At 39.8% G+C, this 27,357-nt stretch overlaps 1 protein-coding gene across 4 annotated transcripts; it reads right to left on the bottom strand.

Annotated features, from left to right (window-relative positions):
- Positions 1 to 428: 428 nt before the first annotated feature.
- On the bottom strand, positions 429 to 27,357 carry LOC134538375 (uncharacterized). 4 transcript variants are annotated; one of them, XM_063379645.1, is made up of 6 exons: positions 27,045 to 27,357; positions 17,677 to 17,781; positions 12,925 to 13,105; positions 8,685 to 8,831; positions 4,780 to 4,948; positions 429 to 817 (listed from the first exon to the last, which is right to left on the bottom strand). In XM_063379645.1, exons 2-6 carry the CDS (start codon positions 17,691 to 17,693, stop codon positions 489 to 491), a joined length of 843 nt encoding a protein of 280 aa, XP_063235715.1. In that variant the 5' UTR covers positions 17,694 to 17,781; positions 27,045 to 27,357; the 3' UTR covers positions 429 to 488. The 4 variants fall into 4 exon arrangements, with proteins under 4 accessions (XP_063235715.1, XP_063235718.1, XP_063235716.1 ...); XM_063379648.1 differs by lacking the exon at positions 27,045 to 27,357 and adding an exon at positions 21,733 to 21,786; XM_063379646.1 differs by lacking the exon at positions 27,045 to 27,357 and adding an exon at positions 21,639 to 21,726.

Consider the following 27,357-nt stretch of genomic DNA (forward strand, 5'->3'; position numbering starts at 1 on the left):
TAAAAATAAAAAAAGAATGATCATTTTAACTCCCTTAATCAGGATTACCACTATTTTAAAAGTTTGAATTCCCTGACAAGCTACACAGACTTTTTTCCTGGCAATTTTTAAATGTTGCACTGCCAGAACAAACAGCTTCAAGGTTGACAACCCTTGAAAATTAAGCTCGGTAACTCGCTCTGTGTTCAAGGCCCAGTAAAATGCAAACTAGAATTTGTAACAGGTACAGAGTATGCGTGTGTTAATATACACATACCTAGCAGGCTAGCACCATAAGAAAACATCAACTTCAGACTGACCGTGTCACTGCGTGCAGGTACGCGATAGTGATGTTAGGCAAACACTGATGTTCTAATATCCCTGACACTTCCCGGTTTTTCCGGACGAGTGGCAAACCCTGCTTAATATGAAGAAAAAAAATAAATATGTTGTATCGGTTTGCAGAAAGGTATTTTATTTATGTGTTACACAGGAGACGTGTAAGTCCACTACTTGGGCTGGCCGCTCACGTAGCTGATGGCCTCCGGGTTCCTCCTCACCGCCAGCTCCAGGAAGGTCATGGTAAGCAGCAGGGCGCGGCAGAGGTTCTCCTGCCGCGCGTCGGCGCTGGACCGGTAGCCGTGCACCAGGGCGGGCGGCGCCAACACGGCGGGGCGGTGGGGCCCCGACGAGGAGGCCGCCCCCCCGGGGGAGAGCATGTCTTCGACCACGGACCGCGCCGACACGCGCTCCGAGCCCACCATGGTGCGGAACAGGCGCGCCGACAGCCGGGCGCGCAGGAAGTACACTCGTTGCTTGAACAGCCCGTCCACGGCTCCTGGAACAACACGGCCGGACCGGCGGGAAATTGGTAAATGCACACAAATGTTTTTTAACGTGTGCAAACACGTAACATAAACGTCTGCGATATCGACGAGTAATCTGATATGACGCATAAATTTGCCTTCAATAAAATACAAAATGAAAATTCATAGTTGCGGGGGCAAGCGGGGGGGGGGTGGGTTAGGGGTTCAAACCCCCCCCCCCCCCCCCCCGCACCAATTCTGTAATTAATTTCTTATTCATCACTCAAACAAATTTCATATTAAAATTTAATAAAAAAAATTTACCATTACAATAATTAAATTTAAGAACCGAAAAATTGCTAAAATAGCACTATTTAACACCTTAAAATCCAAATTTTCCCGGGGGAGGGCCCCCGTATCCCTCCACTTTAATACGGGGAGCCATGCTTGACACCCCCCATACACAAATCCTGGCTACGCCACTGCATAGTTGTAAAAACATGAAAATGAAAATGAAAATCCTGCATATGAGACGTACAGTTTTCTGACCATTGGGCGCCCCACTCCTCCTGAGTGTCGCACTTTTTGTTATTACAGTTATGATCTCATTTCAACTTATCCTACTGGCTGCAAAGAAGTTTCACTTTAAAAAATCACAGTCAAAAAACTGCAGCTCGCACAAAAAAAAAAAAATTAAGATTTGACCTGTTCCTGTCACAAAACAAAATTTCCGTTTTGTTTATATCCAGAACATAACCCAAATAGCATGAACTAAGAGAGAGGTTTGTGTGCAATAGAATGGTCATGGTCATAACAGGTTTGTATTTCACTTTAATATTTTAATGACTTAGTTTTGTAAAATGTGAATGTCACCATCAGTGCAATAATTATTCTTTTACATTGTTTGCTACACCTGGAAAAAATTGCAGTCCAACTTACTGTGTCAATCCAGCAGCAAAACAAACAACCTGTTAGCCTTTCACTCTTTGCAATTATTGATGGCAGACTGGAGAATGACAACAGAACCTACAAATTTGACAATTTAGGTAAAAGTTATGAAGCAATGCCAGGTGTTTGTGAAGAGAAAAAAAATATTTTTGTACACAAATTCCTAATTTAAATAGGATTTTGCATAAGAACTAACATTTCAACTCCACCCTCCCTCCCCTTTCCCATAAATTTTTTTATTAATATACACTGTCTTTCAAGAATTCAAAATATAAAAGTTTTAAAACTAAATTAAATAAGAGCAGACTCATAAAATAAGGGTTTCACTGCAAGAAGGAAGTAATAAAAATGATACAGGCATGTACATTAATTATGTTATTTCAATGCTAACCCTGCGCTTACATAAAATTTAATCACAACACAGTGATTGAAATAGTGTGTATATTAGAGGGAGCAAAACCGTTCTGGATCATCTTACATGCAAAATCAATATGTGCCATTTTACATACCACACTAGTGGTGGTTTATTGTGTACAACCCAAAACTAACGTGTTACAACTTCAATTTGTCTAACGAATCCATCAATTACTGTAAGCAGTTGAAGATACACTTTTTTTTGTATTATATTCAGTAATTTACCCAGTTTGTTTTGAATGAAGGTATTTTATATGTTATTGTAATACATATGCTAAAAGCAGCACTGTCACATCCAACCCATGCTTAATAGTGTTTTATATGTATAGAGTATAATATTGCACTCAAACTTATTTTTTCAGTCCTTTTCCTTTTCACCCCTTCCCCTTAAATACAACCCTGCATTACAAGGGGAGGCCTCAGATTGACTGAACTACCCCATACCCACTCAGTCTGTGATTGTCTACAAGGTACAGACTGTGTCCAAGTTCAACACAACAACTCTACTCTCTCAAACTCCGGTTCACTATTCAATGAATTTGGTTATCTACCCTTGGTTATACCACTGGCATGCCTTCTGAACAGGCATTTGACTACGGTATGCAAACACTCTCAAGGTTGCTAAAAGCTTGGAAATTCCAAAATTCCCTGACTTATCCAAGGTCACCTCACCTTCCACACAACAAATTCCCCCACTTGGTGTTGCTTTCTAGGGGATTCATTTGTATCACCTAATCAAAATTAATGCTATTTTAGATGGATAAACGTGTTTGCAAACAATTACTATAAATTCCTACAAAAATATTGACTTGTCAAATTTGTCTGCAAACATGCAAAGATAAGCCCCCCACCCCCCAAATGTGTTAACTGCAAAAAGTACGGGAGTTCACATAAAGGTAAATTAGTCTAATGTGATATTAAAAGTTAGTATTTTTTTTATGTGCTAAAAGTTATCAGAAGCAGTGTTTTCTGTTTAATTTTGCTGTCACCAGAATAAATTCCAGAAATATTTGTTGATTTCTCTAACTTTCCCAAGTATTTCTTGACCATCTTAATTTCCCCTGTTTTCTAAACCTGTAGCAACCCTGACACTAGGAATTCTTATAAATTTTAAGGTGATGTAATTTTTTTTTTAATTCCAGACTCCCCACTCAACTGGGAGGAGGTATTCCAATACCACCCGCCCCTCCCCAGAGTTCGGAGCTGGGTTCGCTACCTACACTCTGATGCGAGAGAGCACCGGTCTCACTGCCGGCGAGGACAGAGTCAACAATATTAAAACTAAAAAAAATCGGTTGTCTGTAAAGTCGGTTTACGGACGATAGTTTAACGTGACAACGTCATAACAAAACATTGATGAAATGATTGATCCAGAAGAAAAGGAAATATCATATTCGGCCTGAGACTGAGCCGTAATAGGTTTTTGCAACCAAACCATTTAGGCATCAAAAATATTATATTCTTTGAGGAAGAAATTTTTTTAATTTTTCTATCTTTTGTATGATAAAATCTACCTCTGCATACTTTTATGAATAAAATTGAATCATTTTTATTGAATTATCACTATTTTGTATGGATACAAAGGAGTGAAATGAAATGTACAATTTAATTAATAAATTTACTTTTATTTGCATTCATTATTCAAATATATTTATTACTTTTGAAATGTTACGTGCGCCGTATTTATTTTTACAAGTACAAAAAAAATCTTCCCACCTGCTGGGATTCGAACCGACAACCTTACGATTAGAAGATAGCGCCACTGACCGCTCAGCCACGAGGCCATACATGGTAATTAATAGTTTCAGATGACATATATACGTTTATAAAAATTTTGTTCACGGTAGGGGAATATTATTTCGTTTTTATAACTCGATTTTATAACAAATACGCATCCCAAATACACCAAACTTATTTATAATGTGTTACAATATTTTTTAAAACATTGTGCAAAAGATCCCGGTTTTAATTTGAATTAATATGTGTAACTGTAAAACTCCATTGTTGGTTCAAAACGTATTTGAATATTCAACATTACTTTTAAATAACCGTACCGATTGTGCTGAAAATCGGTGGACGATCGTTAAATTACATAATATTAATAATTCAAACGACGAAAATATGATTGAAAAGTAAAATTGATGGTCGTTCCAATTGATTGGAAGAGAGATGCCACGCATGCGTACAATGAGCATGAAGAGAGATGCCACGCATGCGTACAATGAGAAAACGGACACATCCGTAGTGGGACACTTTTTCGTGCGTGCAGCCGGCGTTCATCGATTTATTAGACGTTGTCACGTCAAAAACTCATCAAATTATTGCCTGGGGAAAATTACAGACAAGTAATTAAACAATCATGTTATCCTCATTTGTGTTACATTTATTTTTCCCCAACTAAATTTTTATGAATTAGTCCCACTTGTTATATCTATTGGTAATGAAAAAAATACACACACACGTGCAGATCCCTACTTAAAGTTACTAAATGTCCTTACTTATATTAGTGAACTTTTTTTTTTTAATCACTATGCATTCAGCAATCAGATGTGGCTTAAAATTCTTTTACAGCAGGTTCCATGGAATTGTGTTTGAACTAGGCTCCTCTGGACCTGCACACACACACACTGACCACCGGCGGGGGCAGAGTCCAGGTTGATGAGCGTCAGCAGCATCGCCGACAGCTGCTGGGAGCCGGACTGCAGCGACGCCTGCTGCTGCTGTGATTGGTGGCCGCCCGACGCGCGGTCCTCCAGCACGTACACGTCCCCGGGCGGCAGCAACTGCTTCATCTCCATCGCCTGCACCACTGACCACCATGCGTGAGGCTTCTGCCAGCACCGGCAGGGGCGCAACAACAGAGGGGGGGATGCAAGGGTATTTTGCCCCTCCCCCCTCCTCTGAAACCTTGAAGTGGGGGCAAACGGGGACAAAGAAAGTGTTGTGTAATCAATTTTTAGATAATAAAACTGCTTAAATAGCACCATTTTCCACCTTGAAATACAAATTTTCCCGGGTGGGGTGGGGGGGGGGGGGGTCCTTCAATAGGGGGGATCGATGATTCTTTATAAAAAGGTATATTCCCCCCCCCCCCCCCTTGGAAATTCAGTTGTTGCGCCCCTGAGCACCAGTGATCTTTTTATTTTATTAATGAATATCGAACACTTTTCTGAATTAAAAATTTAACATCTAGTGCAGTGATGGCCAACTTCGTTGACTTCAGGGGCCACATAGCACTTCAAAGTACACTCAAGGGCCAAACCACGCACCGATATAATTTTTTACAATTTTACGGAATTCTAAAAAAAAAAAACATGTTTTGTATGTTCTGTTTACTTTTACTTATGAACTCTATTACAATTGACTAAATAGAGAAAAATAATTCTAAGAATTACTTTAAAAAAAACAGACACCTTTTATAAATGCACTTATCTTTTTTTTCTAGTACTTAGTGGCTTTTGGACACTGTTCACCAACGACTTAAAATCCACATCTATTATTGAAATTTTTAAGCTATTGTACAGCCGTTGAATAAGTGTGTTTTCGTCTCGACGGATAGTTTTTGCGGGCCACGTAAAACGTTACCACGGGCCGGATCTGGCCCGCGGGCCGCCAGTTGGCCATCACTGATCTAGTGAAACTGTTTTGTTCTTACTTCACAGGACTCCGATAAAAATTAATCCAAAATACAGTAAAATGAAAAAGAAAAGAACGATACATGGAACCATAATAGAGAGGTGTAAAATTTGCTCACAAATACTAAGCACATTACATTTGCAACAAAGACTAAATAAACCCACATACAACGTGCATGGCACAGTTAATTGACTAGCAATGCAGGACAAGCCTTTGTCTTACCATTTCATTTAAATTCCCTGACATAAAATATATATTTTTTTCCCCTTAATGTTCCCTAATTTTTCCAGAAAATCTAAATTCTGTGACAATTTCATGTTTTCTCTGTTTTTCCAGATGCTGCACATCCTGTTAACTATATTTTGCCATTTTATATATTTAAATTGAAGTTTTTAGTTTAAGAAAAAACAGTATAATTTTAAGATTGAAAATTGCTTTTGTTGATCCAACTGATTATATAAATAAAAATATGAATTTTAATATTAATTTCAAATCATGACGGTTCATTTGGTACATAAAAAAAAGTATGTAAAATTTTGCAGAAAAAAACTGAATATTCTAAACAAATCATCATATCTTCATACATGTTACATTTTTTTCTCAACTGAATTTTTTGTGAATTGAGTCCCACTTGGTGTAGGTACTGGTAATTTGTTGAAATGTCGAATAGAATCTCAAATTAGCACCTGGAGAGCCACACTCACTTTGATGAGTGCTTACAATGTTACTACCTTGTACTGCCATAGTTCCTGGTGTTACAGAAAATTGCAAAATAAATTTCCACCTTCAAAACTATAGAGGCTACTTTGTTGTGGACATAGCAAAATATTTTATATAAAATGTGAGAAAAATGTGTGTTCCTAACCTTGTTTTTCTCACTTTCTAATATATGACAAAATTGCATAAAATACTCGTTTTATTCATCAAAAATTACGATAATACCCTATTTTCAATGTACAAAAAAAAATAGATGCTCTACACACAAGTTAAAAATATCATCAAGATAACAGAAAGAGTAAAAAATTTTACTAATGGGGATTCAGGCAAAATTAATGTTACAAAATGCTTCAAAACTGTTACGTATAACTGCGCCCCCTCATTTCCTCCGTCGTAACACCTATTATGTGCACGGGACATTGCCAACACCTAAAATGTTCATTTCTATGTTTGTGGTCTCTTTGAATATTGTACCTCTAAAACAGTCTAGGTCAGTCTGGGGATCTGAGTTAAAAGGGGCTTGACTTATCAAAGTTCTACCAAACATGCTGAAGATCAATGCCGGATAGGTTTATACCATCAACACAGACAAGAGTGCAAAAATTAACCTAGCCTCAAGGTGTGACATGACAATGACAGTTTATAAATAAAAATGTTGAATTATGTGTTTATTATCTGGGAACAACAATTTTTTATTTCTATCAAGAAATCTGAAAATAATGTTACTTTCACCATCATTGTTTTGGTACTGTAAAATTTAAATGAAATGTTAAACTGAACACATATACTGCCATCTATTAGACTGGTGTAACAACGCCAGTGCCACATCCGCACATAGTCATCAACCCGATGGGTTACGATTCTGGTTGCCCGGCCCACCAAGCATCCACCGTTTGTTTACTGCACCATCACTCTTCCAGCCTTCACACCCGTTGGCATGGCTGCCAACCTAGACATTTGCACCACAATGTCATACATTACAGCCTGATTTTTGCAACAAAAGCTCCAAGCTGTCCAGCTTAGTCTCCAGCCTATTTGGCTGGGCCGCACTGAACACACATGTACACTGACGGTAAAAGTTCTTAAATCAGGCATTCTACAGTTTGGCACCAATTGAGCCACTCACATTTTGATATTTCCGGGCGTACTACAGCCGCTGAGCTCGTCTGCCAGGTTGCGATCCTGCGCTGCCTGTGTTTTCAGTTCACTCAGAGTTTAACTTTACTTACAGTTTTCATTTAAATACAGTGTTTTCTGTTACATACGAGGCATGATTTTTTAAGTAAGTACTGTTTTGAATTCACTTCACTGATCGATGAATTTCAGCCGCTCGCATGCCTTTGGCACTAGGAAAATGAATCATAGCGCGTATTTCACAGTCGGCGGGATTCTCAATTGGCGGTAGCGTTTAAAACACTCACAAACAATCGTGAACACGGTCTAATGGCTCCGTAATGACGCATGTGGTTTGCCGATAGATGAAGGTGGCACTAAAAAAAAAAAAAAAAAACACACACGCACGCACGCACGCACGCGCACACACACACACACACACACACACACACACACACACACACACACACACACACCCACACACCCACCCACCCCTCGTAGCACGTAACATTTCACATTTAACATTTTTCACGCTTGGGATTGCCATTGAAACTATATTGACGTTAAATTAAATTGTAAGTCCATTCTTGATAATACTGGCATTAGAATTCCCCAATTTAACAGCTGTTTAACATCTACCTTATGTACATACCATAAAAAGAATGATATAATTTTTCGACTCATTTCTAATTTCAATAAAATTGATCATCTTAATCTGTGAAAGTGTAGCTAGATATATAATGTATTTTTTTTTTTAAATTAATTTTTACATAAGCCTGCAATTAGTTATTTCATTATACTGTAATGTCTATGTTTTTTATTTCTTTTTATGCATTTTATATTTTGATGTTTATTTTTAATAGTTGTACTTATTTTAACTTTACTTGTTTGTTTGTATTTTGTCTGTATTGTTTATATGTTGTCCTCGTATATATGTGTCGTGCCCACCCGCTAAAACCCTCGGCTGTTGGTGGGCATGTTACAATATTAAATAAATTAAATAAATAAATAATCCTGTCACGACCGCGGTCCAGAACGTGATGGATTGAGGACCTTCTTCGCGGTACTTACTTGCTGGAACAGCTTGGTGGGGTGTGCCCTCCGGGTGCTGGCCGCGAGATCCACAGAGTCCCAGGCCAGCAGCGAGCCGCCGCGGTCCAGCCTGGCCCAGCTCACAGCGTTCCCGCCCAGGTGGACACCCACCGCCGTCTTCATCTCCTAATTTATTAATTAAATTTTACATTTCATTTCACTCCTTTGTATCCATACAAAACAGTGATAATTCAATAAAAATGATTCAATTTTATTCATAAAAGTATGCAGAGGTAGATTTTATCATACAAAAGATAGCAAAATTTAAAAAAAAATTTCTTCCTCAAAGAATATAATATTTTTAATGCCTAAATGGTTTGGTTGCAAAAACCTATTACGGCTCAGTCTCAGGCCGAATATCATATTTCCTTTTTCTTCTGGATAAATCATTTCATCAATGTTTTGTTATGACGTTGTCACGATAAACTATCGTCCGTAAACCGACTTTACAGACAACCAATTTTTTTTCAACAAGGTGGCGTAGCGGTAAGAACACTGGACCCAAAATCCCCGTGGAGTACTCTGGTTCGAATCCCTGTTGGGTGATTCCCGTCTCAACATTCCAGTTCTGGTCGTAGCCGTCGCGTGTTACCGTCTTTAAGGAACTCGCTGTTGCGAGACAATTAACCCTTATTGAAAAATTAAAATGTAATTCCTTTCATGGTCAAAATTATTTCATTAGACACTCGTGGTCACTTATTATAGAGTTAATTTTGCAATATTACAGTTATTAAAAAATTATTCTGCCAAAAATATATATTTCAGGATAAAATTTACAACCTTTTAAAGTTTTTTCCTAAATTTTTCCAGGTTTTCCAAACTTGCAACACAATTGATTCTTTTGATTATCTTAGAACTAAGTTAATAGTTGTTGAAGTGGCCCATGTTATATATAAGCTTTAAACCTAGAACAAACTTTGCTTAAACTAAACAGTGTAAAAAAGGATATTACAGTTGGCAAGTCTTAGTGTACTGTAAGATATTACTTCATGAAAGGTTATCATTAATTCTGAATAACAGATAGTGATGCTTGCTGTCAAGGTTAATAATATAGTATGGGGCTATACGCAGATTCGCAGTCGGGAGAACAAGAGGGGCTGGATATGGGGGGGAAAGGGTCAGCCCACATATGGGGCTGGTCTCGATCTCTGAAGAATAATGTGCGCGGACACTATTTAATATCCTGATAATTGAAAACTTGTAAAAATCCAAATATAATCCCTTTCACAGTATGGGCTGCCTTCGAATTTGGGTCACACCACCATATATTTGTCTTCAGTATAATTCTGAGCACAAGTGAAGTATTTGTGTACTGTCTCAGCTTATTGGAACGTGAACAATATGTCACTGTGTCGCCATGTTGTCTTTCTCAGTCTGCTGGAGAGGCGGCAGTCACCCATTCCTCTCATCCCCTCCCCCTTTCCTTGTATTTAATTTTTCTACCCCTTGGCTGCAAGTTGTTCCTTCTTCTCGGTTCCTTGTATACTTTCATCAAACTAGATCGCAGAGAAACTTGTGCCAGGCTGAAGGAATCTACAAGTAGCACTTCAATACACCTATTCTCCGAGGCGTGCTTTTCACAGACTTAACACAGGAAAGTTTCCATGAATCAAAGATGGATTCAGCAATATGTGCGCGTCTAACGGAGCTGTGGCTACGGTGTTCATCATGCAATGTTGCAGTTGCAAGCATGGGAAATAAATAGCACAAGGAAACGATATTGTTGGCATCATGCAAGCCTGTTGTGATAAGACACGTGAAGATTGCCTTCACGTACGTTGCCTGTTCACGATCATTTACGACAGACAAAGGTAAGAGTTAACTCAACCTTGCTCAAGATAAGATCATGCAATCTGTGCGCACACAAATTCTGGCTAGTTTGTTTTTAGATTTTCCCAGTGAACCTCCAGCCGAATGTCAGCCGGGTGCCTGCCGGGCCGATGGGCAGGCGGAAAGTGGCATGACGGCACGTGAAACAAACAAGACGGGGCCTGGAGACGTGAAGGAGCAGTCAGGGCATCCCCTCTGGTTTAAAGTGTCGCAAATGTAGCAGCTGAGAGGGTGGGCAACTCAAAGAATCAGACCATACAGCTCTCTGACACTGTAACAGGGTGGTTAAAAATATAGAATGGCCAGGTGAAGAAGTGCGCCGGCGGAGGGATACCATATTTTACAGCTTCAGAACACAACAAACTAATAATTAAACTAAATTTAAGCATGGATAACCCAAATTCGAATAATCCAGACCGGATAATTGAGAGTTTACTGCACGTCAGCATTTGACCTCTGCCGGGAATCAAACCCGAACAGCCAAAGTGACTCGTGATACTAACGGGGCCTGCCACATTTGTCCACTCGCGTCTGTCTGGTGCGTTGGAGCTGATGGTGCAGACATGTGTACTGTACATGAGTGGTTCTCGTGACCTATGACACGAGGTGCTGATGTTACAGTCACGCAGAGCGGATCTGTCTGACTGGAGCTGGCGAACTTGAACTTCCGAGGTCAGCCAGGTCAGACAGCACCGCCTAAATCTGACGTCAAAAACAATATTCGACAATGAGAAGCATGATGAGTACAAACAAATTGTAAGATAGCATGAAATAATAATTTGTTAACAAACATTTTTAATTTAGGTTTTTATAGTAAATTTTGTTTTGGGAACCATTTTGCTGTGTATTTGTTTTCCATGAAGTTGCTTTGAAACGAAAAACGAAGTTATAAAAGCGTGTTGGCATGAGAATAACATGTTTGGCCCAAAATATATAAAATATTAGTTAAATTTAAAAAAAGTATCAAAATTCCATAAAAAAAAATATTTTAATAAATCTCTATTTTGAATAAAGCTCCCAAGGAAAGTTAAGATAAATATGTATTAATTATCTATAGTGCTGCCATCTGTATATTATCAGTGAATCAGATACAGCGGACTAAGTGAGCGTGGCACGCTACTACAGAAAAAGGAACAGACGTATGGATGGCAAAGATACATGTATCGTAAATATTGATAATTCAGGTTAAATTATAAATAATAGTGTTATCCTGATAGCATAAAATAATATTTTCCATGTTTTCCTCTACACTTTGGAAAAAAAATATTCTCACATATCAAGTCTACACCCTTGCTGTATAAATTCTCCATAATACGCAACGATACTGATATTGACTCCAGTCTAGAAGGTGTCTTTAAGAATTTTTTTTTTGTGAAAATTAGTCAAGTAGCCCAGTGGTTCATACTTTTAACTTTCTTTTTACTATTATTATTTTGTAAATGTTTACAAGTAAGAAACCATTTGGCTTTTGCTAGTAAGAGCTAAATTTGTTTTAGGTATTTTAATTATAAATACTTAGACACATCAATAACTCAATGTAACATACATTCTTACATATTAATTTCATAATAAATCAAAGGTAAAAGTTCTGAATTTTAAACAAACTAATGTATCAAAATTATCAAGCCTATATTAACTAGCTGAGTACCCAGCGTTGCCCGGGCTGAATACAAGGATATATATATATATATATAGTCCGCAAGTTAAAGCAAAATGGAAAGCGTGGTGGACATAGAGTATGATACACAATTGCTGTTTGTATGTCTATGAACTATGATTTTCTGTTTATACATGGCGATCGGTTCAACGGTTTAGAAGTTGATGCGCTGCAGCCCCCTGTAGCAGCGAGTTACATAAAAATTGATGGCACGAAAACCTTCTCCGAGAAAAAAAACCTTCAATGTGCCAACTTTCACGGCGGTCGGTCAAACAGTGTCGGAGTTTATCAACGTCACACACCCAGGGGTGCAATAACAGGGGGGGCAAGGGTATTTTGCCCCCCCCCCCCTTTGAAACCTTGAAGTGGGGGCAAACGGGGGCAAATAAAGTGCTGTGTAATCAATTTTTAGATAATAAAACTGCTTAAATAGCACCATTTTCCACCTTGAAATACAAATTATCCCGGGGGAGATCCCCCCGGACCCCCCGCTTCAATAGGGGGGATCGATGATTCTTTATAAAAAGGTATATTGCCCCCCCCCCCTTTGAAAATTTAGTTGTTGCGCCCCTGTACACACCATATACATTGATGGCACAGATATAATTCACACAATACATCGGAAGACGTGCAAACATTTTCCCGTCCCTAAATCAAACCACCGTGGTCAAGACCACGCGGCGAGACGGATCAAGACGTGACTGCAGTGCGCCGGGAACATCGGACACCAACCTTCACAACGCTCTCAGGGAGCGGAGGTGTGGTGACCCGCAGTGTTCTCTTCCGAGCGCCCGGCTTGCGCTCGGGGGCGGCTCCCTCATCCGGCTCGCTGGCCGAGCTCGCGCCGGCCGACATGCGGTGCGACGGCTGGGCTCGGAGGCTGGCACAGAGCTGATGCGGGCACTGCGACCGCCTGCGACACACACACCACACTGGCCATCCTCCCAGCTCGTGCGCGTTCCTGCCTTCCTACACCTTAATTGGACGTAGTTATGCAAAAAGGAACCAACCTTTTGTTTTATATATATATATATATATATATATATATATATATATATATATATATATATATATATTTGAAAATAAATTAAAATAGTACAAGGTTGATCGTGCCGTCGTTGCTATTATTATATCGGTATTCATACTAGACCTTTAAAATTATACCCACATTATGTTATCAATACGAGAATTACAATTTATAATTAACTTTTAACTTCAAAATATTCAGAATAGGTTTCATGTCGGTTGCTTCCTTTTTGCATAACTACATCCAATTATAATTAAGGAGTTCCAAAGAACTAAATCATATACGCATGAAATCCAACCTACTTAATTTTTACTCATAATTAACCATAATAATCATTATTATAATTTGAAAAATAATTTGCTGTTTCATCACTGAAAAAAAAAAAAACAGCAGGCATTGTGAAACACTCACAGTGTGCATTACTATGCTACCAGAGTCCAAAAGGAAATAAATTAAAATACCAAAAAAAAAAAAAAAAAAAAAAAAAAAAGTGTTTTTAATTTTTATGTGACTTGAAAAAACATAATAATTAATTATAGGATCCCTGGTGAAATTTAAGGGCAAATAAGGGCTCTTAAGAATTAACTATAGGGAGATTAAGGAGGCATACGGACCGAATAAGTACAATCATCTCATGCATGAGCCCGTCTATAGTGCATTCCAAAGGCAAGTACAATTTTTTTGAATTGTTAAGTAATTATTCCTTACAAATTCTTTTTCTATTAAATAAATAAAACAAAATCATTTACCAGAGAAAAAGGCTAGCCAATCATTTACTAGTATTTTTTTCTCAGAAATGATGAAAGAATCTTCAGCTGTCTAGCTAAAGTTTAGTTAATTTCCATGAGTCCTGTATAAAGTTTTTTTTACCTGCCTGAGTGGACTCTCTGGCAAGATAACCGATGGATCATGATACACATTATTATTAAAAACACAATTCAACAAATTTACATTACATGCAGAATCAAATAGTATAGAACTAAGTTGCTAATGGAATTTGCTTACTTCTTATTAACTACCTAATGGATTTTAATGTTTTCACAATCATTTGGAGAATATCTTCTGGTAGGTTTGTGTGTATAATATATTCATATTAAATTTAAAAATAGTAAAGAAATCTCAATGTTTTGTAATTGAGTCGAAAATTACTCTTTTAGGGTACATACGCTGACATACATATACACGAGTGATCTATACCACAGAATTTAGGTCTCAAAAAAGCCTACAGAAAAGTTCACAATAGAATATGGTTATCTTCTAAGGATGACCCACAGTAACCATTTTTAACTTTCAAAATTGGTTAAAAAAATTATGAGTTATTTGCGAAGCTATTTTGACCAACATGCAATTAAATACGTTACTTACCTTAGACATTTAATGTAGATCAAAATTCACTTTTATATCATATCATATGCTCGTTATAAGTACTTAATAAATCTAAATGACACCAGTTAGTAGATTGCATCAGTGCAAAGCTGGGGCGGATCGCAAGTTTACTATAAAAGGTTTTCTTGCAGTTTACATTGTTAGTTTTATAAACACAATATAAGACACTGCTGGTATAGAAAAATAAATTTAATCAGATAGTAAATTATTACATTATTGACTGTGCCCAGGCTAAAGAATATAGATAGGTATGATTTGACTAAACTTCAAATTAATACAGTTGTCTCTATCCTTTAGAATTAGTTAATTTTAGTAAAAACTCACGATACAAATTATTAAGGGTACACAAAATTATGATTTAAAAATGTTACAAGTTTAAGACATAACATAAAAATATTTCTGATACTGTTTGTAACTAATATTGTCAATTTACTTGCATTCTCCAGTTTTTTTTTTTACTTTCCCTGTCTGTGACGACCATGTAGTTACTTATCAGGAAATTGCAATCATATGTGGGATACTATAACCTGAACAGTTTTGGTAAAGACCTTATTTATTTATTATTATTTATATATTTATTTATTAAGCACCCACCAACAGACATAATCCAAAATAGGCTGAAAGTAAACAAATATTAAAAAAAAAAAGACATAGAAAAACAACATAAATATAAAACGAAAATGAGGAATATATTCAAATGTAAAGGGCAAAAGCAATTATCCAAGCTATCATTCACAACTCATTGAAGATTGAATACAATTAAAATAAAAATTTAATAAAAAAAATATAGCCCTAAACTATTCCTAAAATAATGACATAATCTGTAGTGTAGCAAGGTTCTGACCATGCTAACTGCTATTGTTTTTGTAGCAGCAAACCACGGTCTGATTACCATCTTTGCCTTGCTGGGTGGATATTTAGGTTTCACCAGTTTATTAGAAATGAACAAAAACAAGGTGTGATTCCGTCTGAAATATAATTACTCCATACTGAGGAAACTTATAACAGATACAAGAAAATATTAACGTACAATATTAATTACATTCTTAAACAGCTCTCAGGTATATTCAGAAAGAGAGAAAAAAAAATTGTGGGTCGACCCGCTGTTAAATTATAAAAAGTTTTCATTTAAAAAAAATACATAAACCAATAAAAAAATACAAATATGTTTAAACAATCCCAGGTTATATACTTAAAGTTCAGAAATTATGTTTATCTAATTAACTGCATCTGACGACGTAATTTAAAGAAAGTTCAGAAAAGGGTCAAAAGATACAGAAGCACCGGAGGTCGCGGCTTCGTTTCCCGGAGATCACGCGGGAACATGATGCCAGGGCGCTTGTGTCCGGTTGTGGAAGGGAGATGAAAAATGCCAATTCGGCGTCCGGCTCTCGGACCCTGTCTGGAACAGTCCGAATCAAAACTGATCAGAACTTGAACACAGACAGTATACGGGCAGAAAATGCCCGGAAAAGTTAAGGGGAGGTTGGGGAAAGTCGCGGATCGTCACTCACCAGACAGGGGAGTTGGCTTCTGTTTACAGATGCGTCGCCAGCCAGGAACTGGATCCCGCGAATACGCGGCTGGGCGCGGTCGTTTTTATCATTTCAAAAAAAAATTTAAAAGAAAAAACTATTACACTTTTACTACGCAGACGGACTAAACTACTTGAAAAAGATTATAGGGATAGCATCTCTTATTTAGGCAACTACATAGTCGGTTGCGGCCGGATGGAAGTCTTGCAGTGTCTCGTCGATCCGCTGATAATCGTGAAACGGTCCGTCTGCAGTCGCGACGCGAAGTGTCTCGCGGAGAACCACGTCTCGTAATTAAAAGTAAATCTTGAATCATTTTGGGGGGGAGGGGGCTGGGATTCCGGACCGAAAGGTCCCAAAGTTCCCCGAGTGGGCATCATAAAAAAAAATCTGACTGAAGTCTCGAAGATGGTAGCACTGGCCGACTTTAGCGCTACCTGTTGAGGTGTGTCTGAAATAAAAAAAGGATCGACTCGCCCAAGGCGTCTGCTTAAACCAAGGGTTAAAGGGCGCAGTCTAGTGCTACACTCTGGCGGCCTACAGGGGAAGTTGGCTGGGCGGTTAGCGAGTTTGCCGCTAGGTGTCACGGGGTGGTCCATCTTGGCACACACATTTTTTTATGCAAGGCGTCCTAGGAGACGGTCGCTGTCTGCTGGGGTTTCTGACCTGTCATTGGCCTTAGGCGAATTCTTAGAACTCAAGAGGGGGGCAAAACGCAACGACGCTGGGAACAAGCATCCATGACGTGCTTCCAGGGGAGTGAACCTAATACGTATTCGTGACAGTAAAGGCTATGGTCAGCTCGTCTCTGAGAAATGGTAACAGCTCGTCCAGAGCTGATGTAGGCGGTTTTAGTCATGAAGTGAAGTAACGTTACAGGCCTGGGACGTGCCTGTAAGCGAGGGAAATTTCAAGCGAGCTGCCAACAAAGTATTAGATCTGCAAAATATCAGATACGTCTCTGGGAAAGGTGCTTCAGACTACTGGCACAAAGTTTAACTTAGGGGAGTACACCAGCCTAACAAAGTGTAAATCGCACTTTAGTAACCAAATTATAAAGCAAATAAAATTTCCAAAAATAATTTAAAATTATAATAAAAATTTAAAACAAATTGTGTCGAAATGCCTAATTTCCGGCACAGTAGATATTAATAATTTATATCAATAACAGTAAAAAATTAAATTTTTTTACTAATAAGTATCTTAGGCTGCACTGGGGACTGATAGAGCAGCAGCTGGGACGTAAGAGCGATACCTTTTTACTCCCGTTGTGGAGGGGCTGCCCAATAAGTACTGAATAACTGAACAACATTCAACTTTTCTAAAAACATGTTCCAACTGAGACTGTACAGTACAGAACAGAAGTCTTATGAGGGCTCAGAACTGGGATGAGAAGTATACTTCATGCATTATACACGTTCGAAAGAAGTTGACTATTACAGCGTCCAAGCGATGGAGCCCGGGGCAACCGTAGGAAAAGCAACAAAGTGATTCACAACAAGGAATAAAAGAAGTACACAGTCTGGGTATACATACCATAAAATTTTCTGCATTTTTCAAAAATCTCTGTACGACGTATCTCACATTAAATAGGCACCGACAGCCAATTCGGAGATGACGCTGCGATGAGACATGCTTCACCTAGAACAGACAATTTTTGAATTATCGTCCAGTTAAGCGAGCTGTAATGACCAGTTGCGTGAGAGCTGGGACCAAAGGGTTTAGCAGGCTGTGGTTGAGTGTTTTCACACAGAGCGAAAAGTAATTGTTGAAGACAGCCCAGTTACTTTGACAAAAGGTAATCTCGCCAATAAAAAATTTTTTTTTACATCTACAACTAACACAATTTCATTTTCCAGTGTGGCATTGTTTGTAACAAGCTGTATTTTTACATGTAAATGACTTTTTCCTTCCCAATGATCTGTTTATGCTATCATGCTCTATGGGATTCACAACACATTCCCGAAAAATATAGAAGAGAGATCTGTATGACTATGAGCAACATCAAAAATCTTAAAATCATGTAACAATTTAGAATGTTATTTCATACAAATTTTATTGTTATCATATGTTTTCCATGAAAATGTGATAAGTATTAATTTATATTTTCTTTATTTGAAGGTTTGCCAAATAATTTGATGATTCAACAACATTTATGGAAAGGTTTGATGTTCTATGAATTTTTGGTTCTGGTTATTTATCTACAGTCATCCTAAGAAAATTAGCAGACATTGTATGGTCATGCAGAAATTTTTAAATTTGTTTATGAAGGTGAAATATGTAATTCAGTTTTTATAATGATTTTTTTAAAATTAGTTACTTTGTGAATTTGTGTCGCTGCAAAAATATTGAAATACTAGCCGTGTGCCCATGGGAATGTATTTGAACATCATTTTTTTATGAATTACCAAAAATGCTGACACAAACAACTGACTTTTATCTATAAACAGAAGCCTAAAACCAATTTTCAAATTTCTAACTTCAAAAATGACAAATTTCCATACAAACTTTCATCCCCTATTTAACCCCCTTAAGGGATGAATTTTCAGAAAGCCTTACGTTTGACGTCGTCCGACCGAAGGCCACCCTAAAGCCCGACCTGCAACCGCCAGTATTCAACCCCGCTAACGGAACGCGCCCCTAGCCATGGCCCACCCGAGTCAGGCGAGCCACCAGCAACCAAATTAGAACCCGGCCCCCTAATAAACAGACCGACATTACAGCCGACCACGTTGCAAAAACAAACACAGAATATTAAACAATATTATGTATAAATTATAAGTTGATTAACGAAAGTGCGACGTAGGAGTGCCCGGGCACTCACGTGTGTAAATACGTCGATACGTGTGTGAGTGTCCCCCTGGCGGCCTTCTGCCTAGATTAGTTAATTAACCATGTGACATAATTATTAAACCCTTGTGTTCGTTATTAACCCCCACCAGTGCAGTCCGGCAAGAGACGAACAGTCGCTGGTGTGACATCTAATTTAGAGGACATAATTCGTAAACATAGTAACTCCAATTTGTAGAAGGGACGAGTGATGTTAATTTAGCCTTAATAATTAATGTAGGAATTTAGCACCCTTAAAATCTCTTATTAACGTGTCACATTAGAAACTAACGTAATGAGGTCAACCCTGGCGCGAGGGCCACCGAGCCTCGGCCGGGCGCCATGACATCACGCCAGTACAGCGCGACTCGTGGACCGGGGCGGACACACGTCCCACGGAGAGACATCATCCATTGTCTGCATTGAACTCACTTCTGGTAATTATAGTCACTCCTCGAAACCTCCTTTTACTTATCTCTCCGTGCGTACCCGGTCCAATTTTCGGTCCAGGACTTAATCCGGCCGCATAACTTTTAAAACCCCCTGCACCACACTTGGTCTGCAGGGTAGTTTCAGCATACGGCACGGGCCGCCTCCCGAAGAACAGAACTTTAACTAAAACCAGTCGCTCCGGCGCTGACACCACCCCGTAAGGGAACTTGAGCGAATTTAGCTGCTGTCCGCGCTCCACTACAGTGGACGCGAACACCGCCTTGAGACAATGATATACGGGATTGGCCGCCTCCAATCGCCCTCACCCCTCTTTTGAGTAACCAGGCTCAGAACCGCCTAGTGCCACGCTAATACGTAATATTTAGTAACTTTGTGCGACGCCTTGAATCTAAAATGTTTTCTTTTGTAAACTTGTGCGACGCGCCACCGCGTAACATTCAATAAACTTGTGCAATGCACCTTCGCGTAACATTTTTTGTGAACTTGTGCCACGTCTTATTACGTAACTTTCAAACTAACTTTGTGTAATTGTGTAACTTCTGTATTGTGTGACGTCACCCTCTGTACGACGTGGCGTGTAATCAGCGGTATTACACCAAACCCACAGTCGCATGAATAAACGACGCACGTCATTTGTTGCATCACTTCAGCGTATGATTAATTAACCATACGACTCCCAACCACCGCCAAGTAGGGAATTCCTCATAACCCACGCAACACCGCCGACGGTCCTAGTGGGCCACGCAGGGCAACCGACCCCACAACCCACCTATCGACTAGAAACAGAGCTAGTCTGGCGCCCATTCGGAAACACGACATCGACAACCGCCTTCCCGCTAGGAGCCGCACCGGGACTCGAGCCCGAGACCCCGGACGACGGCACGTTATATAAGGAACTCATATGCAAAATTATTGCTTCTAGACCCAAACGTTTAAAGCTGTGCGTTGTCTATCAGTCAGTGTTAAGCGTTTTATAAACTAGACTTCACAGCATTTATGGTGTATTGCATTATTTTTTAACATAATATTATAACGTGTGCTTGAGTAATGCTATGGAACCACAATGACTCTCAACAAAATTTAAAGTTTACGTTTCATCACCCAGCTAAGATTTTAAAGATCTACATGATTAAAATTAAAGCAAAAGGTTTGTTTCCATTGTCAATACCCTACAAAAAAAACTGTAAAATCACGGTTAAAATTTTAAAATTTTGGCAAAAATGTTTTTTATTCCAAATGTTCTGAGAAACTCGTTAGCTGTGAATGGTTTTGAAATCTATAAAAATAGTAGTTTCATGAAGAAAAATGTATACAGATGAACATTAAATTGGTTTATCATTAAAAAATGTAAAATTTGTACATTTATGTTTGCTCATATTTTTAATTTTTTATTCCATTATTTGGAATTTTTTGCCTTCCCTAAAATGAAGTACCTTTTAAAAGTAAGTGGACAAATTGGGTAATGCTTCTCAGGTAGCAAATTTTCCAAGAAGAAAAAAGTAATTTTAACTTTAGTGATTCTGGAGAGCCACTTTCTGGGGAAAAAATAATAAAAGATGTATAAATACTTGTAATAACATGTTTTGAAATTATTATCTAATAGGGTGCTGTGTTAAAAGTAGTTAACTAGTTATTTTTTACTATTGTAATGAATAGTGAGGTTAGGTAACACATTACAAAAAACTGTAATATTGTGAGACTGGTTTGTTGGGTTAAGTTAGCTATTTAATAATACTTTATAATTGTGTGTACAGTTGGTTACTAACATTTAAAATACTTTAAAACAATGTGGAAGGTTGGTTCGCTTAGCTAAAACAAAAATCCTGTAAAATCATCAGAATGATTCATTCGGAAATACCAAAATAAAATGTAGTTAACTTAACCTAACAAACCATCCATCCTAAACAGTCAACACAAACACATATTAAACAAAATACATACGAGATACGACCATTAAAACTCAGGGTTGTTTAAAAACAAGATTTAATAAACATAGATGATCGAATTAATGTGGCCAACCGTTCCAGTTAAAACATCACGTACAATCTTTCTACAAAAAAAAAAGGAGGATCTGATAGGGACCATAAAGATACTGGAAAATACACTAAAAATGCAAACACTGCGTTTGTTTAACAGCATATATAAACAAAAGCAACTAAATTATTTTATCCGTAAATTTCTTTCTTATGCACATAGAATGAAAGAGAAGAAATCACCCCTTCTTCAATAAAGTTGTATCCTTTAACTTTAATAAAAATGTAAACAAAATAAAAGAAATATAACTAATCAGACGCTTAAAATTGCCCCTACACTAATTTTTATAGCGTTCAGAAAGCTTAAGAGAGTATACAATTCAAGCACGTAAATGCATAATCAATTTTTTTTTTTTTTTTTTTTTTTTTTTTTTTTGGACAGTGGCCTACAGCATGAAGCCCACGGCCATAGTTCAGAGTGTCGGGAGCATGTTAATCAGAAGAGGAGACTAGAGAATAAACTACATCTTCTTGGTAGAGGCCCGTCTACCGAGGGTGGAGTAGGCCGTGGAGCATGGAACAAGGAGTTAGGGAGGGCCAGCCACCAAGGAAGTTACAAGAGCAACCCCAGGGTTACAAAATGATGCCATTGGACAAAAAGTAAGCGATGATTGCCAAATATGCAGCGTGGGTGGAGGTGTATACCATATTAGGGTATGATAGTGGGGACGGCAATTCCAGTTCTTGAAAAGTACGTAGGAGGTGCGTTCTCGCACTCAAACGGGGACATTCCAATAAAAGATGCTGAACATCTGCGACAGGAGCCCCACAAGGGCAGGTCGGATGGGGTGTCATGTTCAGTCGACAGAGGTGCTCTGGAGTCAGAAGATGCTCGGACCGAAGACGGAAGGACATGACCGCCTGACGGCGAGAAGTATATGGGGGAAGCGTTTTGTAAACTGGAACCGTAGAGGGATGGAGAGAAGGGTAGAGCGATGAATGCGTGTGGGCATAAGCAATCCAATCCTGGAACATAATCTCCTTGAAGTATCTCTTCACGAGAGGGAGCAGAGGCTGGTACGAGGCGGGTTGTACTAGGTGACCGGTGGATATGGCTAAATTGGCCATCTTATCGACAGTTTCATTTCCCCCCAAGCCAACATGGCTGGGAACCCAAAGGAACGTAACAGGGCCCGAATGTGGTTCAATTTGAAGGCAGAGGCGTTTAATACGTAAGAGAAGCAAGTCGGAGGTCTGATGAGAAGAACAGAGGGACGTGAGAACGCTGGCAGAATCTGAAACAATCAAGGGAATGGGAACCACGTGCGACAGAATATATTGTAAGGCCATAAGTATTGCAAGCGCTTCGGCATAGTAGATGGAAGTGTAATCAGGAAGCCTGTAAAGTCCAGATCGACCGTGCGAGGAGTCAAACCATGCGGCACCCACACCATCCTGACGTTTAGAGCCGTCCGTATATATGCGAGAGGCAGAGGGGTAGGATGCAAGAAGTTCCAAGTATATTTGCCGAAGCACCGCGGGGGGTTTGTCTTTATGACCCTCAATACGAACCAAGGGGACATAAGTAAGAACATCAAACGAGTAGCAGTATTTATAACAATACAGTCCGGGATCAATGGATCGAGCAGCAGTAAGAACTGGAGTGGGAATGTCATATAGGGCGTCCATAGCCCGTCGTAAACCTGGCAGCCTTACGATACGAAGGTGAACCCAATGGCGGGCATATAGCATACGGCGAGATAAGGATAATGGAATAAGGCCTAGTTCAATGTACATATACATGATAGGTGTGGATTTAAACGCACCGAGGATGATTCGCATAGCATTATTCTGAAGTGTTTCCAACCTTTGCAACTGGGAAGTGGACGCATGCATTAATACCTGGCTACCGTAGAGAAGGATCGGTCGGATAGTAGAAATGTAAAATGAGCGAAGACTACGGACATCAGCCCCCCAAGTTTTCCCCGCTAGAGCCTTAAGGAGGTGTAACCGACGAGAGCATTTATCAATGACATAATTAATGTGAGCGATACCGAGCATTCGTTGATCTAAGAAAACACCAAGGTATTTGATGCACGTGACTATAGGTAAGGGAACACCATCCAATGAAATAGCATGAGCAGGCGTCGTAACCCGTTTTCGTGTGAAGTGAATTATCTTCGTTTTCGATAGGGACAGACTGAACCCATGCGTTCCCAACCAATGTTGAGCCTTAGTGAGTGCAGCTGAAAGAGTAGTACTAGTGTCAAGAATAGTAGAACCACGATACCACAACACCACATCATCGGCGTACGCAGTTAATTTAGCCGAAGTTCCAATGTGAAATATAAGGTCTTGAGTATAGAGAAGGAAGAGAAGAGGGCTAAGAGAGCTTCCTTGCACTAATCCCTGGGACACCTGGCGGGTGTAAGGTGCAGGTCGTACCATCCGCGGTGTATAAGTACGAGAAGAGAGTAAGGCAGAAAGGATCCTGATAATCTGACTAGGAAGTCCTAATGCATATAGTTTCGAGTACAGGATGGGAAGTTGGACATTATCAAAAGCCGCAGATATGTCCATGAATATGGCAGAGAAGATCTCTTTACGTTGAAAGGCTAAACGAATTTGAGAGTAAAGGGAGCAGATTGCATCTTCAGTGCCCATACCAGAACGAAAGCCAAATTGTTCTGGACGAAGGAGGTTATGATACTCGAACCACCACACCAACCTATTTTTGAGTAACTTCTCAAATAATTTAGCCAAGCACGAACGGAGAGCGATAGGTCTATAGGAGGTGGCCTCAAGAGGAGACTTGCCTGGTTTAAGTATCGGAAGGATGTAGAATTCGCGCCAGCTAGGTGGAATAATGCCAAGCCGTAGAATGAGGTTAAAAATGTGCAATAAGAAGGACTGCGCATTTACAGGAAGATGACGGATCATACTATAAGTAACCAAGTCCGGTCCGGGTGCAGAATCAGGCGTAGTCTGGACACATTGAGAGAGTTCTGAAAAAGAAAAGTCTTGTAGGAGCGAGGTACAGTCCTTATCCTTTGACGTGGGGCGAACCGGAGGAACGTCATCGAGGAAAGGCGGAGGAGAAACTGTAGGAGGAGCGACCAGTGACATGAAGTCATGGAGTAAGTGGGGAGGCAGAGATGCCCAGGCCGTGGATGTGAGACTATGTCTAAAAGTATTGAATTGTCGCCATAACGTTTTCAGAGAGGTAGAACGTGAAAAAGATTCACAGTAAGATTGCCAGTGAGCTTGTTTACGTTTTTTCCAGGTTAACTTAGCAAATGCTTGGGATTTTTTAAGAAGTATAAAGTTGTCCAAAGTAGACCGTGTTTTGTACGTCCGTAAGGCGTTTAAGCGCTGCCGATTGGCACTGGCACAGTGTTCATCCCACCAGGGAGCCTTACTTTGTTTATGTACAGGACCCTTTAACCGGAATGGCATAGATGCGCAAGCTGCTTGGAAGAGGTTATTATAGAAGCTAGAGTATAAGTGAAGGAGGTCATCATTGGAAGAGCAGAACGTAGCAGCGGTCCGAGATTCCAGCCACGAAGAAAACAAAGTCCAATCGGCCCGTGATGAAAGAAAAGTATAATACCAGTGTGATTCTGAGTGCCATTGGGTAGTGGGGAGTGACGTGGTGATAAGAATAGGGAAGTGGTCACTGCCCCAGTTGTCCGAAAGAACCTCCCATTTAAAGTTGCCAGCCAGATTAGACGTTATGAAAGAGAGATCGATTGCAGTAGATGACGCAGTAGGAGGACCCATCCAGGTGTGTTGTGTACCATTTAATAGAATATAAGGAGACGTATGTAAATAGTCAAGAAGATTGATCCCAGCTGCATCATTAGATTTGTTGCCCCAGAAAACATGATGGGCATTAAAATCACCCCCAATGAACACAGCACCATCGAATTGTTGAAAAAAGTCTTCCCAATTTTGAGATGTATAAGAAGATCGGGGGTGGACATAAATCGAGACAATGGTGAGGGGAACATCATCAAGGAGGAGCCTGATAGCGATAGCATCTACGCGTTGCATAGAGGGAGGGAAGGACACGTTAATTTCCGTGCTGGGATGTCTTCGAGAGACCAGAATGGCCGTACCCCTATCCAACTTTTTCGAGAGGTAGAAGTTATAGCCGGGAAAAGTAACATGATGTCCTGAATTTAAAAGAGTTTCTGTAAGAAGAACTGCATCACATGAGACTGTAGAGAGAAAATGGAGCAGGGGGAACCTATTAGCCGAAAGAGATTGCGCATTCCACTGAAGAAGCAAGAAGGGGTGTTTGAGAAGCATTGTTAAACGAGCACCTGGACAAAAGCCGCGATGAGGCTTTCTTTGTCGAAGGCGTAATCAGTTTCCTTTTTAGCTGTAGCTATCATAATTTCAATGGTATCGACCAATGACTTAAGTTTTTCCATGTTAAGCCTTAATCGTGTGGAGTGTGGAGGTGGAGCTACGTCAGAAGAGGAAGTGTCCTGAAGGGCATCCTGTGAAGGATGACGCGTATGCATCATAGGGGGAGAAGAGGACAGTCCTCCGTCGGGAGGCCCCGGCAGTGCCACACCATTGGTGATGTCAGGCGTGTAGGGCCGAAACTGAGAATAATAATGTTGAAGATTGAAAGAATTCTGACTTGTTACATTCGTGATCGGTGGCACTGCTTTATAGCAAACCCTGTACCCATCCGGTCGAAGGGGTGGATTCGGGGAGTCGGAGTGAAGAGCCTGTGCGTAAGAGTGATCAGAAATGGGAATGTGTTGTGGACCGATAGGTGAAGGCTGCGTCAGAGGGGGGAAGCTGGTGAGTCTCGGCAAGTGGTGGGGATCCATACGATCTTTAGGTAATGGGTATATCCGACCAGTAGCGCGCTGTACCTGCTGTCTCGCTTCCGAATATGAGAGATTATTGTAGGCCATTACCCGTTTTATTTCCCTCTCAAATTCCCAAGCAGGGCACTTAACCTTGTCCGTGGAGGGGTGGTTACCCCGGCAGTTGACACATAATGGAGAATCGTTATGGGGACATGTATCCAAGGAGTGCTCCTGAGAGCAAATTGCACAGGATAGAGCCTTAGATCGACATAACTTGAGCGAGTGACCAAAGCGGTGACATCGATGGCATTGAAGGACTGACTGAACACGCGGTTTGACGATGTAACGCTCTTTAAAGATGGCAATATAATCGGGAAGAGTTTGTCCCTCAAACGTCACTTTAACCAGTTTAATGGGCACCCGGGTATCTGGAGCTATATATTTAGTCAACCGCTCAAGATGTATGACGCGTTGAGGGGACTCGATACCCTCTAGCAGATCGTCAACAGCCACGTCCAAAGGGATGCCATAGATCAATCCCTCCCGCTGGATTAGGCCTTGGGGAATAAGACATTTAACCTGAAGTGACTTGACTTGCTCTGAGGTAACAAATTGGTTCGCTGCCTGTAGGGTAGCGAAGGTAATCTTCAGCCTGTTAGGCCCCGAGCGCTGAATTTGGACAATATAAGGGTTAGGATGAAGTTTTTTGCCAATGGTCAAAGGGTGTAAGTTACCTATATTATGTTGCATTGATTCTATCAGGACAATATATGGGCCAGGATGGTTAATGGGGTAACGACACTCTGAACGATGAACATACCTGATATTAGGAGAACTGTGTTGCTGTGGATCTGCAATCTTATGAGCCTTAGCTTGTCTATCAACTTCAGTAACTTCCTCAGTTAGCAATTTCCTCTTAGTTAAACTACTATTATCCACATCCATAGTGAAATGTTCGGTAACCTGCAAATTTACATCATGCTGTAATTCACTATCCAGACTGACCACAGATTACAGTCTCTGTGAACTGTCGCACTCGATGGTCAAAATCCGAATCCGAACTCATGCATAATCAAGATTGGATTAAAATGAAAAATTTGTATCAAAATAAGGCATCGTTGTTTCAATAGTTG

The sequence above is a fragment of the Bacillus rossius genome, chromosome 13 (genome assembly GCF_032445375.1).
Source record: "Bacillus rossius redtenbacheri isolate Brsri chromosome 13, Brsri_v3, whole genome shotgun sequence".
Taxonomy (NCBI): domain Eukaryota; kingdom Metazoa; phylum Arthropoda; class Insecta; order Phasmatodea; family Bacillidae; genus Bacillus; species Bacillus rossius.

Coding starts and splice junctions, on each gene's coding strand:
- LOC134538375 (XM_063379645.1), bottom strand. Junction 4,949..8,684: donor CCACCAAGCTGTTCCAGCAA/GTAAGTACCGCG, acceptor TCAGTGGTGCAG/GCGATGGAGATGAAGCAGTT. Junction 818..4,779: donor GGACTCTGCCCCCGCCGGTG/GTCAGTGTGTGT, acceptor GTGTTGTTCCAG/GAGCCGTGGACGGGCTGTTC.